This window comes from Myotis brandtii, unplaced genomic scaffold, assembly GCF_000412655.1.
Source record: "Myotis brandtii unplaced genomic scaffold, ASM41265v1 scaffold469, whole genome shotgun sequence".
Classification (NCBI taxonomy): domain Eukaryota; kingdom Metazoa; phylum Chordata; class Mammalia; order Chiroptera; family Vespertilionidae; genus Myotis; species Myotis brandtii.
Window position 1 is genome coordinate 1,032,293 of NW_005367911.1, and position 14,706 is coordinate 1,046,998.

Here is a 14,706-nt window from a genome sequence, read left to right on the forward strand (position 1 = left end):
CGTGTGCGCCCGTTTCCAGGGAGGGGGCGCGAGGGTCCCCGGCGCCCAGCCCTGGGAGCCGAGGGGCCACTCACACTTTCACGGTGCACTTGCGAATAGCCCCGCCGCCCCCCTGCTGTTCCTCCTCCTTTCAAAAGCAGTGTCTGCGACGGTGGGTGGGCGAGCCCGAGGTGCCCGGGGGCAGGGGGGTCAGCGGAGCGTCAGGGAGCAGAGCCTTATAAGGAGTCGAGGCAGCGAATACGAACGTGTCAATGAGGCTCTGGGTGCGGGATCCCACATATGCACCAGCCAGGCCCCGGCTCGTGCATGCGTGAGGCAGGGGGATTCAGCGTGTTCTTTTTTTTTTTTTTTTTTTTTTTCCCCTAGCCCAGGAAAAAAATAAAAAAAAAGTGCACCTGGGGTCGGGGTAGCTAGAGAATCGGAGGAAGGGGAGCCGTGTGTCCCCAAAGCTGGTCTGAGGCTGGAGGAATCTGGCAAGATGGTCAGGAAGGAACGTGTGTGGAGCAAGAGGCGATTGCAGACACTTGTAGCCAGCAGTGATGGAAATGGCCCGGGAGACACACAGGTGCCAGCTCTCAGGAAGATAAGATGAGTGAGAACCACCAGAATTTTAAAGGCGAAAAGAGAGAGCGGTCCTCTCTTTCCCTAGAGCCACGCCAGGTTCTTTTCCGTCTGGTCCCCTGTCATGCTGTCACAGCTGAAATAAACAAGCCGTGCTCAGAGCTCAGAGCGGGCGGGAGACTGGAGGCCAGAGGTGGAGAGGGCCCTGGCGGTGATGCCACCACGTTCTTGGATGGTGCAGAAGAGGAAACTGAGGCCCGGCAGGTGGAGTGCGTGGCCTGCACAGGTCGCACAGCTGGGAGGTCGTGCGGGGACTGAAATGTCGGCCGGAGAGCTCGCAGATCAGTGCTGGTCCCAAAGCACAGCGAAGGAGTCGATCTTGGCCTGCAGAGAATTTCATAAGTTGTCTCGGGAGTGCTTTGGGCGAATGAGTGCCCTTTGAAAGGACTAGTGTGTCATCAAATTATTAAACTGATCTTATGTCATTTTTTTTTTCAGTCTTCAAATGGTGTTTATCGTCTGCTTGTATCTTAGGTTTCCAAAGTGGTTGGATAGCCGCCGAGGCCATAATAAGCTTTCAGCTGTTGAGAATATTACCTCAAATAATTTCGTTGTCGTTCAATGGAGATAATAGAACTTCGCCTCTTTCTACACCGTTCTTCGGTTCTTGTGCCTTTGTTTATAGTCATTGGAAAAGGATATATTTTATTTAGTGTGCCTTTCATCGTTTTTAGAAGACGATATATTGTATTTAGCGTGCCTTCCGTGTTTTCTGATTTTATTTTGTAACACTCTGAACATTGGATGGGTTCTGAGCATTTCCGATGGATTCCACATTTGAAGGTTTCTTTTAAGGCGTCGGTGTTTTTGTTTGTTTTGGTACCAATTTCCATCTCATGGAAGAGTACAGCTGTTAGAATTGATAGCATAAATGGGAAAAGGGCTGCCGATTTGCAGAAAAAATGTACTGTGTGACCATTTGTGACGTCTGTCCTGTTGAATTAAAAGAGTACCACCCCTTTGGTCAGGTAAGTGTTACCTAGCAGATTACTTGTTTTCTGTGGCCTTTGGAAGATGAACATTTTGAGCACCTGGTTGAGACATAAAGGAATGGAGAGATCTTTCTTTAAAAACACAAAACATCAGAAAGAAGGAAAAAGAAAGTTGATTTCTATCACCAGCAGTTTGGTTATTGCATAACTTGGAGCTAAACTCTGCACAAAATCATTGCTGTATACCCAGCTACATAAGTTATTCCGCCTTCTCACCAGGCCTTGCCTTTTCGGGATTCATATTTTTGTCAACAGGATATTGATATGGATTTTGTGTTAAGAAATTGAAGGTGGATGTGTTTCTTAGATGGGTACTTCATGATACATGTGATGGGAGGGGAAAACAGTGCTATCATTGTTTGGAGTGTTACAACACAAATATTTTGGTCAGCACTTCCTATTGTGGCCCAACTTCTCATTTCATCTTCATTTCCTTGCTCTCAATTGATTTTTAAAAATGTTTATGTATCCAAAAAACACAGCAAGGTGTCATTTATTGCACTTTTGGTATTTATGTCAGTTTTTGAAGTTATGTTAAAATTCTTTGAAGTTACATTCAAGTTATTTGTGACTTGTGTTAGGTTTATATTTATGAGTGTCCTTGTGGCGGTTCCTTTGACTTGTTTTTGTGTCAGTAGGTAACGTAGGTAGTCTTATAAAAGGAAGATGTTATAAGTAGGTAAATGATATGCTCAAGATTCGGTTGCAGGTTGAAGGTAGAATAAAAAAAAAAAAAGCTTCACTATTCTAGTGCCCTACAAACATGTACGTATTCATAAAGTACTCACAAATTTCTGCGTGCTCTTATGACCAGCGACACATTTTTCCTTCCTATTAGAATATAGATTACCACATTATTCCCATTTTTATTCACGTGTTTTGAGCATTGGAAACGTATTCTTTTAAAAAGTTATCCGATAACTCCAGGTTACTCTTCAGGCAAATATCCTTTTACTAGATAATAGAGTATCAAGATAGTTTGACTCGGGAACTTCTTAATAAAAATAATGTTTAGACGTTAGTTCGAAACTATCACTGTCCCCGATTTTGTGTAGTGTTTAAAGGAAAAAAAAACTTTTCTTTAAATCTGAGCTTTGTTAATAGAACTGTTCTAAAATAAGAAGTGTTTTTTCCCCCTGCAGTGTTAGAAACACAAGTTTTATGCTTCTTTCTGGGAATAGGAAGTCAGATTTAACAATCTACTTTCCATTGATTCGACAGGTTTTGTTTGGTACATTTAAATTGTGAGCATCACAGTGATAAAAAGTTTTTAAAAATTGTATTCACTCTTAATTAGCATGTCCTTATTTTAAGTAGAGTATCGACATGGGATTTTAAAAAAATTCTTAATGATGATTCTTTACTATTGAAAAACCTAAGCCGTTTGGAGAAGATTGTACATACCTAGATCTGTGCTATTTTCACTAATCAAAGAGAGGAGTAATTTCAGGTGTTAGATTTTTAGTTGGTTGAATGAGACCCTCACTTTTGGTGGTTTCAGGGTTTTAGATGACGTTTTATTACTTTTGTTAGTTTTGGTCACACCCATGACTTCCTTGGAAGGTAACTTTGAGGTTTGGTTTCCTTTTTTTTTATGGTAATATTGGGGTGGGGGTGCTTCCTGTTTGTATTTTCAAAATTAGGTCCACATAGTAACCTTCTCTGGTGTCACATTTCAATTTTAAACAAAGACAAGCATCAGATGCCATGTGGTTTGTCTTTGACCTGTTGCGCTGCTTTATGACAGTTTTACTGAGCTCAGCCCGAATACCCAATTGGGAAGGCAAGACATTCCTGAAACTTTCCCCAGCTTTCTTCAAGATTTAGCAGCCTTGGAAGAAATCTTAAAAAACAACAACAAATACGCAATTTTAAAAAAGTGTGTGTGTGTGTAGGGGGGGCGGGAGGGGGGCGGCTACGGCCATCTGTTTCCTCCCAGGTACCTAGAAACTGCACAGCACTAGATGGAGCTGAATCGTGTTCTGTGGAGCCTTGGATGTCAGCTTTTAAAGAAGGGTTGCCCAGCCCGGCCGCTGTGGCTCAGTGGTTGAGCATCGACCCATGAACCAGGAGGTCACGGTTCAATGCCCGGTCAGGGCACATGGCCAGGTTTCGGGCTCGATCCCCAGTGTGGGGCATGCAGGAGGCAGCCGATCAATGATTCTCATCATTGATGTTTCTCTCTCTCTCTCTCTCTCTCTCTCTCAAGAAAGAAAGAAAGGTTGCCCCTGCTTTATACAATATAGAGCCCCATGTATTAAACAGTGAATATGGCAGTTTTTTCTGGCTTCACCTGAAAGCCATACAGAATGTCATGGAGGAGTTAAATAAGAGCAAGGAAACATTGAGGGGATGGCGGTAGAACTTTGGAGGAATCCCCACCCTGAGCCGTAAACTCTCCCTTGACCCCCCCCCAGTAATTTCCATGTGGTAGGTTACTGTTTATATGTACGTTGGAGTGTGAGTTACATGGAGCCTTGAGAAGAAGTACCTTCTTGAAAGGAGCATGTGATAATACTGTTTCAGACATTGAAGCAAGTGGTCTTTTCTGGGCCTTCAGCTGGCTTGATTCTAAGAAGTGTCATGACTAAATAGACTCTTAATTTAATTGGCATTCAAATATGTTTGCCCTTTAGGGGTGCTTATCCTACACTTTCTTTTGATCACATTGCTAAAGGCAGTACTGCATTAGCATGTTGTGCAGTGATGCATTATGTGATTTGCAAATGCACAATGGTTAATACATACAGAGTATCATAACCTCCCTTACTCCCCTCCATTACTCAAGAAAGGAGAAGTTATAATTTGTCATCTACTGGATATTCTTTGAGTTTATTCATAATAGTTACATCCATTCCCATGTATTATAATACCATTAAGATGAAAAATACATATATTGATTGATAAAGAACATTTATTTACCTTCTGGAAGCTAGCTTGCAAAATCTGGTCCGACACTCACTGTCCACTTAGTCTTCCCTTGCCTTTGACACTCTCACTCTTTTTATTTTCCCAGATTTCTATTATGAAGAGAAATATCTCCATATTCTATGCACTGCGAGGTATTTGAAGTGCTTGTGCTGACTCATTTTTTAATTATACTAAGATACAGAGGATGGTTTGAGAGCAGTAATAAGATTCTCAGAAAATATAAAAACTTTCCTTTCTGACTCGTTAGAGAAAGGTTGGGGAAGACAAGGGGAAATACATCAATGAGCCCGTCAGTTGTTGTTATTTGTTGGGATTAATTTGGTGACTAAGATCTTCAGTGCCCATCAGGCTAGTAAAAGTGAGTTTGGCTTTACTCTGTAATGCTACCAGGACAAACCCAAGGGTTTTCTAATACGTACTGCTTGTTTTCCCCTGGTAGGGGATTTTTTTGGCATATGGGAAATCAAGCTAAAGTTACCAGTAACAGCCACATCCATGATTTGTACTAAAAGTGATGATTTACGGCTCTAGGCTATAGCTCTGCTTACTGTGGGCTCCTCTGGGAAGATATACTCATGATCTATATACTCATTATTATGCCATCTTTCAAAAAGCGATCAGAAGATTTATTAAAAAGTAACTCAGATTATGTCCAAAGCCTAAAAGTACAAAGATAATAAAAATAATACCGAACACTGTCCATTTCCGGTGCCAAGCAGTGTTATAGCTCTTGCCATGTTTTCACTCATGATCCTCTGGCAGCGGGGATGGGGGGGTGGGGGTGTTATCCTCAGTCAAAAGATGAAGAAATGGCCACAGAGAAGTTAAGTAACTTGCCCAAGGTCACATTGCTAGTAATGACGGCGCTGGATCCAGATCCAGGCCACTTTGATTTCAGAGGCGCATTCCTAACCCTTGTCCTGCAAAGGAGTGTGGGCAGCTGCAACTGTGCAGTAAGACAGTGGCTTCTTTAAGGCTCATATATTTTTATTTGTGTTCCAAAAATGGACTCTTTTTTTTTTTTTTACATAGAAAAACATTTAATATATTTGGGATGTTTTGAAGTTATGAACATGATCAGCATTTTTTCCAACTAATGTATGTATTTCTGGTGGAAATTACATTAAAGCAGAGAGAGTCTTAATTTTAACTGTAAGTTGTCCTGTGTTGTTCTTTCACTAGCATTACCGTATACACCATAGGAGGAGTGCTATAAGCTGTCTTGTTGGCCTTTATTTACAAACAAAAGGAGCTCTTGTGCCAATGTGGCACGTGACACAAGTGTTTGTTGGCCGAGGACTCGAGTATCCAGCTCATTTTCTTTACAGCTTTATTTTGAAGGGATTTATGGTCCCATCTTGTTTTATTAAAGCCACTAATTGTGATTTCTGAGATAGAAGGACTTAAGAATTTTAATTTGGGGGTGGGGGTAAAGGCAGCTGAACAAATTACTGTGTGTTTAGGGCTAGGCAAATGGTCATTAGAAACCAGTCTAAGAAACATATTCCTTTTCATATCTGATGCTTATTTTCTCTGAGCTCTTTTCCTTGGAGGTGGATTGTGAAGTTAAATCTTGAAGATATAATTCACAAGACTCTACATTGTGCACTGTAGAGCCTCATTCCTAAAGTGTAGTGATTTGAATTTGAAAGATCCAGTCGGGGGTGAGAAAAAACTCTAATTCCCTGAGCAGAGAGTATAAACTAGTTCAAATAAACAGAGGATGTTCGCTTCCAGGATTGTCAAACTGTCACCTTTGACCAGGGTTGAATTTTCTTTGAATGTTGACAAAAGTTACAGTGTCAGTGGAAAAAGCTTCATGTGAAGTATCTATAACTCAGAATTTCCTTATGTTTGTGTCAGTGAGATCCTACAATTAACGCTTTTTAACGTGTCTGTTGAGTCTAAGAAGCCTTCAGTGGGGTTTTCCAGCCTTCAGGTGGGAGTCAATTAGAAAGTTTATGAAAAACTATTTTATGTTGTCTAACATTCAGAGCCTGTAGCTGGTGGCAAATCGCTACTGTTTTTGTAAAGCATGGGATTTGAAAATCCAACCTGGGGGACATGCCTTAACTAAGCAAGATTCACAAATGTCATTGTAGTATTTATAAAAAGAAACTGCTTAGCACTGAATCTGTTGAGGTACTAAAAATTGGAATTTGAAGCATGGGATTTGAAAATCCAACCTGGGGGACATGTCTTAACTAAGCAAGATTCACAAATGTCATTGTAGCACTGAATCTGTTGAGGTACTAAAAATTGGAATTTTTCAGCTTTATCATAGAGCATTCTTCAAAATATAGTCATCCATCGTTTAGGTAAAATTACCTCTCAGAAATAATGCTAATTCTATTTTTTGTTTCCTGTTTCTAAAAATCTCTTGGTCATCTTAGAGGCTTGAGGAAAGTAGCAAACTGGAGATTTACAGAAATATGCAGCTCTTTACAAAATGTAACTGTCAGTTTACCCTGTGGGTTTATGTTTTTAGGATTTGTGATCTGTTTCCGGTAGAAAATGAGGGAGAATTATAGTGAGAATTGGACATTGTAGAGCCTCATTCCAAAAGGTGTGGGAGGTCTAGTATATAGAGATGCAATGCAAATATTCCTTCTTTTTATGTTGTTATTGTTTCAGTTATGTAGTGATAAATGGAAACCATGAAGCTTATCCTAAGATAAGTGTATCTTGTAATGAGTTTAAATAGCACGTGAAAATACTGAATTTATTGTGATGTGAATAGAGATTGGCCTTCCTCTTTAACTGTTGAAGGTATTAAAACAAAATGGAAAACATTTGGCTTCCTGAATGACATGGCTGCAGTCAACATGCTGAGCTGGTGATGAAGCATGAACCCTTGATTTTGCAACACCAGAGCAAAGCACGTAAGTTTAAAGGGATGGGTCCTTAAGTAAGATAGCTTAGTACCTTAAGCACGCATTTTAAATTTTGTCCTAGAAATGTGACATCGTCCGAATTTATGGATTTGAATTTTTATTACCCAAATGTGAAGTCTAGTTTGGACAAAACTTAGCATTATATTACAGTTAATTGGTACATTTGAACAGGACAAATTTAAAACAGTGGCTTTTATGGAACAACTCATAAAAGAATATATTGAAATATACATATTCATATACAATATGCATACATCTTAAAAACTTCTTTATGCTCATAATGCCAGAAACCAAAGGTAAATGACAAAATAAGGAAAAAAAATTTTTTTTATCCTCACCTGAGGATATTTTTTCCATTGATTTTTAAAGAGAGTTGGAAGAGAGAGGGAAAGACAGAGAGAAATATCAATGTGAGAGAAACACATCAATTGGTTGCCTCCTGCACGTGCCCCGACCAGGGAGTAGCCTGCAACTGAAGCACCTGCCCTTAACCAGAATTGAACCCGGGATCCTCTGGTCCATAGACCGATGCTCTCCACTGAGCCAAACCAGCTAGGGCAGAAAAGTATTTTTAAAAATATATATTTTATTGATTTCAGAGAGGAAGGGAGAGGGAGAGAGAGATAGAAACATCAATGATGAGAGAGAATCACTGATCGACTGCCTCCTGCACACCCCAGTTGGGGATCAAGCCTGCAACCCGGGCATGTGCCCTGACAAGGAATTGAACCGTGACCTCCTGGTTCATAAGGTGATGCTCAACCACTGAGCTACTGGCCAGGCAGACTAACAGCATTGAAAAAATAAAAACAGTGTTGCTTAGGAATATGAGGGAAACTGACACTTCATGACTCATTGGTTGAAATGTAAATTGGTGCTTTTTTGAAGTTTGATATGTGTATTGAGAGCCTTAAAAATGTCCCTACACTTTTACCTAACAGTTCCATTTAGATGACAGAATCTCGAATGTGTTCAAAGATTTGTATACAAGGCTATTCCTCATCGTTTTATTTAAAATAGCAATACATTGGAAAACAACTTCATGTTCAGCATTACAGGATTAATGAATTTTAAATTTAGGAATTTCTATACAATGGAATACTATTCAGCAATTTCAAATCATGTTATGAAAAATATTTAATGACTTAGGTAAGGTTTATAATATATTACTAAATGAAAAAGCAAATTATAGCCCTGCTGGCATGGCTCAGTGGTTGAACATAGACCTATGAGCCAGTCACAGTTCGATTCCCAGTCAGGCCATATGCCCAGGTTGCGGGCTCGATCCTCAGGGTGGGGCGTGCAGGAGGCAGCCAATCAATGATTCTCTCTCATCATTGATGTTTCTATCTCTTTCTCCCTCTCCCTTCCTTTCTGAAATCAATAAAAAAAATTTTTTAAAAAAGCAAATTATTTTTTAAAAACCACATACAATTGTGCTTGGCAAAAAGAACAAGCATTAAAAAAAGATTTCTTCTGGATTGTGAGATTCCAGATGTGTGTGTGCGCACTTCCTAGCATTTCCTGTTCATTATTACCTGTTTAATGAACAGGAAATACTTTTACACTCAAGAAAAAAGTTACTTTAATGAATTGATAAAGAAATTGTGATATTTATATTCTTTCTTTATATATAATGGAGTGTTAGCCATAAAAATAAGGAAATCCTGCCATTTGTGACAACATTGATGAACCTTGAGGTCATTATGCTAAATGAAATGGCAGACAGGGAAAGACAAATATTATATGATCTCACTTAAATATAGATATAATAATAATAAAAACAACAACTCATAAAAATAGCAGATTGGTGGCTGCCAGGGGCGGGTGGTGGGGGAATGAGTGAAGGTGGTCAAAGAGAACAGACTTCTGTTGTAAACTCTGGGGATGTCGTATGCCGCATAGCGACTATAGTTAACAATGTATTGTATAATTTAAAGTTGCTAAGAGAGATGTTAAAAGTCCTCACCACACACACACACACACACACACGCACACACACGCACACACGCACAAATTGTAACTATGTGGTGGATGTGTTTACTAACCTTATTGTGGTAACCATTTTGCAATACATCAAATCATTGTACACGTACACTTTAAACTTCCACAATGTTATATGTCAATTATATCTCAGTAAAGCTGGGGGGAAAGTAATTTTTTAAATGACATTTGTGTATTGATTTATCTTAGAATAAACAACCTGTTTTTGTTTTCAGTTAATGTTTCCTTTTTCGGAACAGAAAAATGAATAATTTGCATTGGTGTTAACTATTTGGCATGGTATACTTATTTAGTATGGTTAGATGACGTATTTTGTTGAAGAGCTATATTAAAATCATTACCATTGTATTCAACATTTTCAGAGTTAAAATAATTTGAACTTGAGCACTGAGTTATTTCCTATACTTGGTGGAATGCTTCATAAATTGATAACAAATTATATTGTTTTCTAAATATGATAAAGAAATTATAATGTTTTCCATACTTGTGTATGTGCTCTGCTAAGCTACTATTCTTTTCATGTTGAAGGTGTGTGTTTGTTGTTGTTTTGACTTTTGGAAAAAAAAAACAGGCTTAGTTTATTTTAACTTCTTACAACCCTGAGCATTGTATTATTTCAATATATTCTCTGCACTTGCTGTTGTACTGCTTTCTCTTCCATGATGATACCTACAAAGGTTGCTAGGTTTCTTTTCCTTGTAATTCCATTAGTCATGCCTAATGACCTCTAAATGTTTATTATGGTATTCATTTGAGAATATCTGGTAAAGGAAATGTCTAGCGAAAGATACTTTCTCTTGGGTATATGTCATTAGTAATACAAAAGACGTGTTCTGACTTAATTAAATTTACATTAAGTAGTTTATTTGTAACTAGATTTAAGGAGTTTAAAGAAGAAAAAGGAAAATAAACTATAAGTTGATGTTTTAGGAGAATTCTGGAGCCACGGCTATTTAGGTCTTTATTACTTTGCAGCAAATAAAATTACAATCTTAAAAAAAACAACACATGTAATTTTTGAGCCCAGCAGAAGACCTACTTATTTTATGTAAATGTCCATCTCAGTAAAAATCTACCTTAACTTAGATTATGCCTTGTAATTTATTGTAATGAAATTTGCCGTAACAGAATTTTATTTTAAGTTAGTTTTGAGACTACTAAAGTGTTAAAGAAACCAGGTAGTATCTTTTAATGCTTTTTAAACCTAAATCCATAAGTAGTTAATTCAAATTCATGAAGATAAATATTTTCACATATTGAAAATAAAATTATAGCCCTAGCTGGTTTTCCTCAGTGGATAGAGCATCAGCCTGTAGACCGAAGGGTTGTGGGTTTGATTTTGGTTCAGAGCATGTACCTCAGTTGCAGGCTCGACCTCCAGCCCTCGTTGGGTGTGTGTGGGAGACAACAAATCTGTGTGTCTCTCTCACATTGATGTTTCTCTTTCTGTCTCTCCCCCTCCCTTCCACTCTCTCTGAAAATCCATGGAAAAATGTCCTCGGGTGAGGATTAAAAACAACAACAACAAAAATGGCCAACAGTTGGATTCCATAAAAAAAAGAAAGCCATAAACATATTGCCCAATATGCCTTCATTAATAAACCTGTTAATTTTTTGGTTCTTTTTGCTTATAACTTCTTGCCTCCTGTCTCCTGAAAATTGGATGATCTCATTTAATCCAAAATTATGTTTTCCTTTGGTTTCAGTTTATTTGTAGTTGCTGATTTATCACTGTGACATTATTGTGACCGGTTAGACCAGTTTCTTCTCTTATGTATCCTAGACATCTTCACCAAACCATGAGGTATTTTATAAATCATTTAAATTTGGGGGCCTCAAATTTAGCATCATATATTTTATAATAATAGCATCCATTAATTATACAACATATTTTAAAAGTTATACATAAAATGATTTATCGCTGTCTTCAGGAAAACTAGTTACTTGTTTGTGTTACTTGTCTTTATCCGATTTTGAGAACTTGGCTATCCTCACAAAGATAAGTCTTTTCCAATCTGTAAATCTGAAGGTTATCTTCTTAAAGGAGTTCAATGTATGTGAGATTCAAAAGACTGCAAAAAACACCTTCTTTCAGACGTTAACATAATTTTGTTGGAAACTCTTTAATTTGCTTTTTGTCTCTTAGTTGCTAGAGGGCTTTTTGAAGTTTTATGTGTGGGAGGGTGGTGTTTAAAATACCTCCTAGGTGCCCAGCCCGTGTGGTTCAGTGGTCGAGCCAGGAACCAGGAAATTGCAGTTGGATTCATGGTCAGGTCACATGCCTGGGTTGCAGGCTCGATCCCCAGTAGGGGGCATGCAGGAGGCAGCTGATCGATGATTCTCTCTCATCACTGATGTGTCTATTTCTCTCTCCCTCTCCCTTCCTCTCTCTGAAATTAAATAAATAGATAAATAAACTAAAACACCTCCAAAGTAAGTAAAGAAATGTATTCCAAAGTTTTATAGTAATTTGGCCATTTAAGTAAGACTTAGTAAGTACTAAGTAAATATTTGTTGACTAGTGAATGAATGGGCTGTACAATCACACCTGCTTTTTAAGGCACAGTTAGACAACACCGTGACCCATTAAACTAGATTTGCCAGTGGTTCTTACCCATTTGGGGATTAGAGGATGTTTTGAGACTCCGATAAAACCATTGACTCTCTTCCCAGTAAAATACACATACACATGAAATTTTGCTTACACTTGAAGAGGTTCATGGACTCTAGTTGCAAGCCCCTAATATAAACAACCAGCTCCCTATTAACACAGGTAATGGAATTAGAAAATATGGAGAAGAGAAAAATAATCCAAATATAAAAAGCAAACCTCTAGTCTGATCTTGTTATTTGGGGGCTCAGGAGGGACTTATTTTCTCAGAAACTTAATAAATATCAATCTACTTGACCATTTAAGGTATTCCATTGTATAGCTCTACCATAATTTAGTTGATCTATTAATGGATATTTAGGTTGTTTCTAGTTTTGCACCTTTTAAAAATTAATTTCAGAGAGGAAAGGAGAGGGAGAGAGAGACAGAAACATCAGTGATGAGAGAGAATCACTGATTGGCTGCCTCCTGCACTCCCCCCACTGGGGATCGAGCCCGCAACCCCGGCATATGCCCCCAACTGGAATAGAACCGGGGACCCCCCCCCAGCCCGCAGGCCGACCGACGCTCTATCCACTGAGCCAAACCTGCTAGGGCTAGTTTTGCACTTTTAAAGACAACTCCATAGTGGGGATTCTTAGACTGAGTAGATTTTTTCATATTTACCAGACCATCTCCTTAATGTAAGTTCTAGAAGTGGAGTTGCTGAGTCGTTTGCATAGATAGTGCCAGCTGCCCTCCAAAAAGGCTATCCCAGCTGGTGTGCACACCAGTAACCAGTGCCATTTCCCCACATCCTTTGTAACCGAGTGTGGACAACCTTTATATCTTTGCTAGCCTCTCATACTTGTTTGTAGTTCTTTGATTTCTAGCAAGGTTGGACAGTGTTCCACATGTTTATTGCCAATTTTGTTTCTTCTTTCTGATTTGCCTTTTTATATATTAGCCTGTTTTTCTATCATAAGTGCTTCCGTTTTCCCAGAGAGCTTTCTGTCTTACATATGACCTCCTAGTTTCTTCTTATTTATTTTTATTTCTTTTGGCTTTCAACTTTGTCTAATATTTTTTGCAGTACGTAAATGTAGTCTACTTTAGTAGTTTTTTGTTCTCTGATCATGCTATTAAGACATGCCTAGAAAACCCATCCACACTCAAAGATTATTACATTTTCATTTGTATTTGCTTTTAGAATATTTTAGACTTCTGTTATTTTTATTTTTTTGCATTTGTCTCTCTATTCATTGGGAATCTATTTCTGTGTAAGAAGTGAGGTGGGCTCTAGCTGGTTTGGCTCAGTGGATAGAGCATTGGCCTGGGGACTGAAGGGTCCTGGGTTCGATTCTAGTCCAGGGCACATGCCCGGGTTGTGGACTCGATCCCCAGCAGGGGGCGTGCAGGAGGCAGCTGATCAATGATTCTCTCTCATCATTGATGTTTCTATCTCTCCCTCTCCCTTCCTCTCTGAAATCAATAAAAAATATATTTTAAAAAAAAGAAGTGAGGTGGGAATGTAGCTTTGTTTTCCTGAAAATGACAATAATCCATATTTATTGACCACTCACTGTGTGCCAAGCACTGAGATAAATATTTTATATGTATTAATAATTTTAACCTAAATCAATTACAAATGGTTAGCCAGTTATATATATATATAAAAAAATCCACCATTTCCCACCAGCTCCCTCTTTTTTCCATATGAAAATCTATCTTTATCATATTCTAAGTCCTCACATATGTTCAGATCTGCTGCTTTTCTTTTATTTTTAAAATATATTTTAATTTATTTCAGAGAGGAAAAGAGAGGGAGAGAGAGAGAGGGAGAGAGAAATCAATGATGAGAGAGAATCATTGATCAGCTGCCTCCTGCACGCCCCCTACTGGGGATTGAGCCCACAATCCAGGCATGTGCCCTTGACTGCAATCGAACCTGGGACCCTTCAGTCCACAGGTCGATGCTCTATCCACTGAGCAAACCAGGTAAGGCAGATCTGCTTCTTTTCTATTTTGTTCCGTAGATCAGTGCTTCTGAATATACCGTATTGTCTTATTAGGCATTTTATTTGGATCATTAAATTTTTTCAGAGAATAAATCAAAGAGATAAGTAAGAATTTGCATGAACTTCCTTTGAAATATGCAGTAAGATAGATTTTTAATATGATTCCAAATGAATTTCACATTTTTTTAACAGATGGCAGATAATCACCAGTAGTTCCCTTAATGAATCACTACACCTAGTCTTCTTAAACATGTCTTTCTATGGAGATTCTGTAATAGAATAGGAATTTTTAAAAACAATACTCTGTACACTTTCACTCAAAATAGTGTAATTTCATACTAACATTTCAGTAAGTACAGTGACTACATAATTTATATATTTATTGATTTAAATATATATATATATACTAGAGGCCCGGTGCACAAAAATTTGTGCACTCAGGGGGGTGGTCCCTCAGCCCATCCTGTGCCCTCTCGTAGTCTGGGACCCCTCAGGAGATAATGACCTGCTGGCTTAGGCCTGCTCTCGGGTGGCAGAGGGCAGGCCCGATCCCTAGGTGCAGCCCCTGGTTGGGCTCAGAGCAGGGCCGATTGGGGAGTTGGGGCGCTGCCCCCTGTCATGCACAGAGCAGGGCGGATCGGGAGGTTGCGATGCCA

General features: G+C 38.8%; 1 protein-coding gene and 1 long non-coding RNA gene across 7 annotated transcripts in view; one reads left to right on the plus strand and one right to left on the minus strand.

Annotated features, from left to right (window-relative positions):
* The window catches only part of LOC106727711, a 4,945-nt gene extending 3,420 nt beyond the window's left edge, over positions 1-1,525 (minus strand). The window contains exon 1 of the long non-coding RNA XR_001363944.1: positions 75-1,525. This is a non-coding gene — a long non-coding RNA (uncharacterized LOC106727711). The remainder of the gene's footprint in view (positions 1-74) is intronic.
* Positions 1-14,706, plus strand: part of LOC102241062 (signal transducer and activator of transcription 5B) — a 60,885-nt gene that overhangs the window by 2,076 nt on the left and 44,103 nt on the right. The window contains exon 1 of one of the 6 annotated variants that reach the window (XM_005875734.2): positions 7,275-7,426. The exons of 2 other annotated variants lie outside the window; for them this stretch is intronic. In XM_005875734.2, the coding sequence (XP_005875796.1) occupies positions 7,384-7,426 (43 nt within the window). In that variant the 5' untranslated portion in view covers positions 7,275-7,383. Of the gene's footprint in view, positions 1-7,274; positions 7,427-14,706 lie in introns of those variants that run through there. 3 more of the 6 variants (XM_005875735.2, XM_005875736.2, XM_005875737.2) reach the window with 3 other exon arrangements.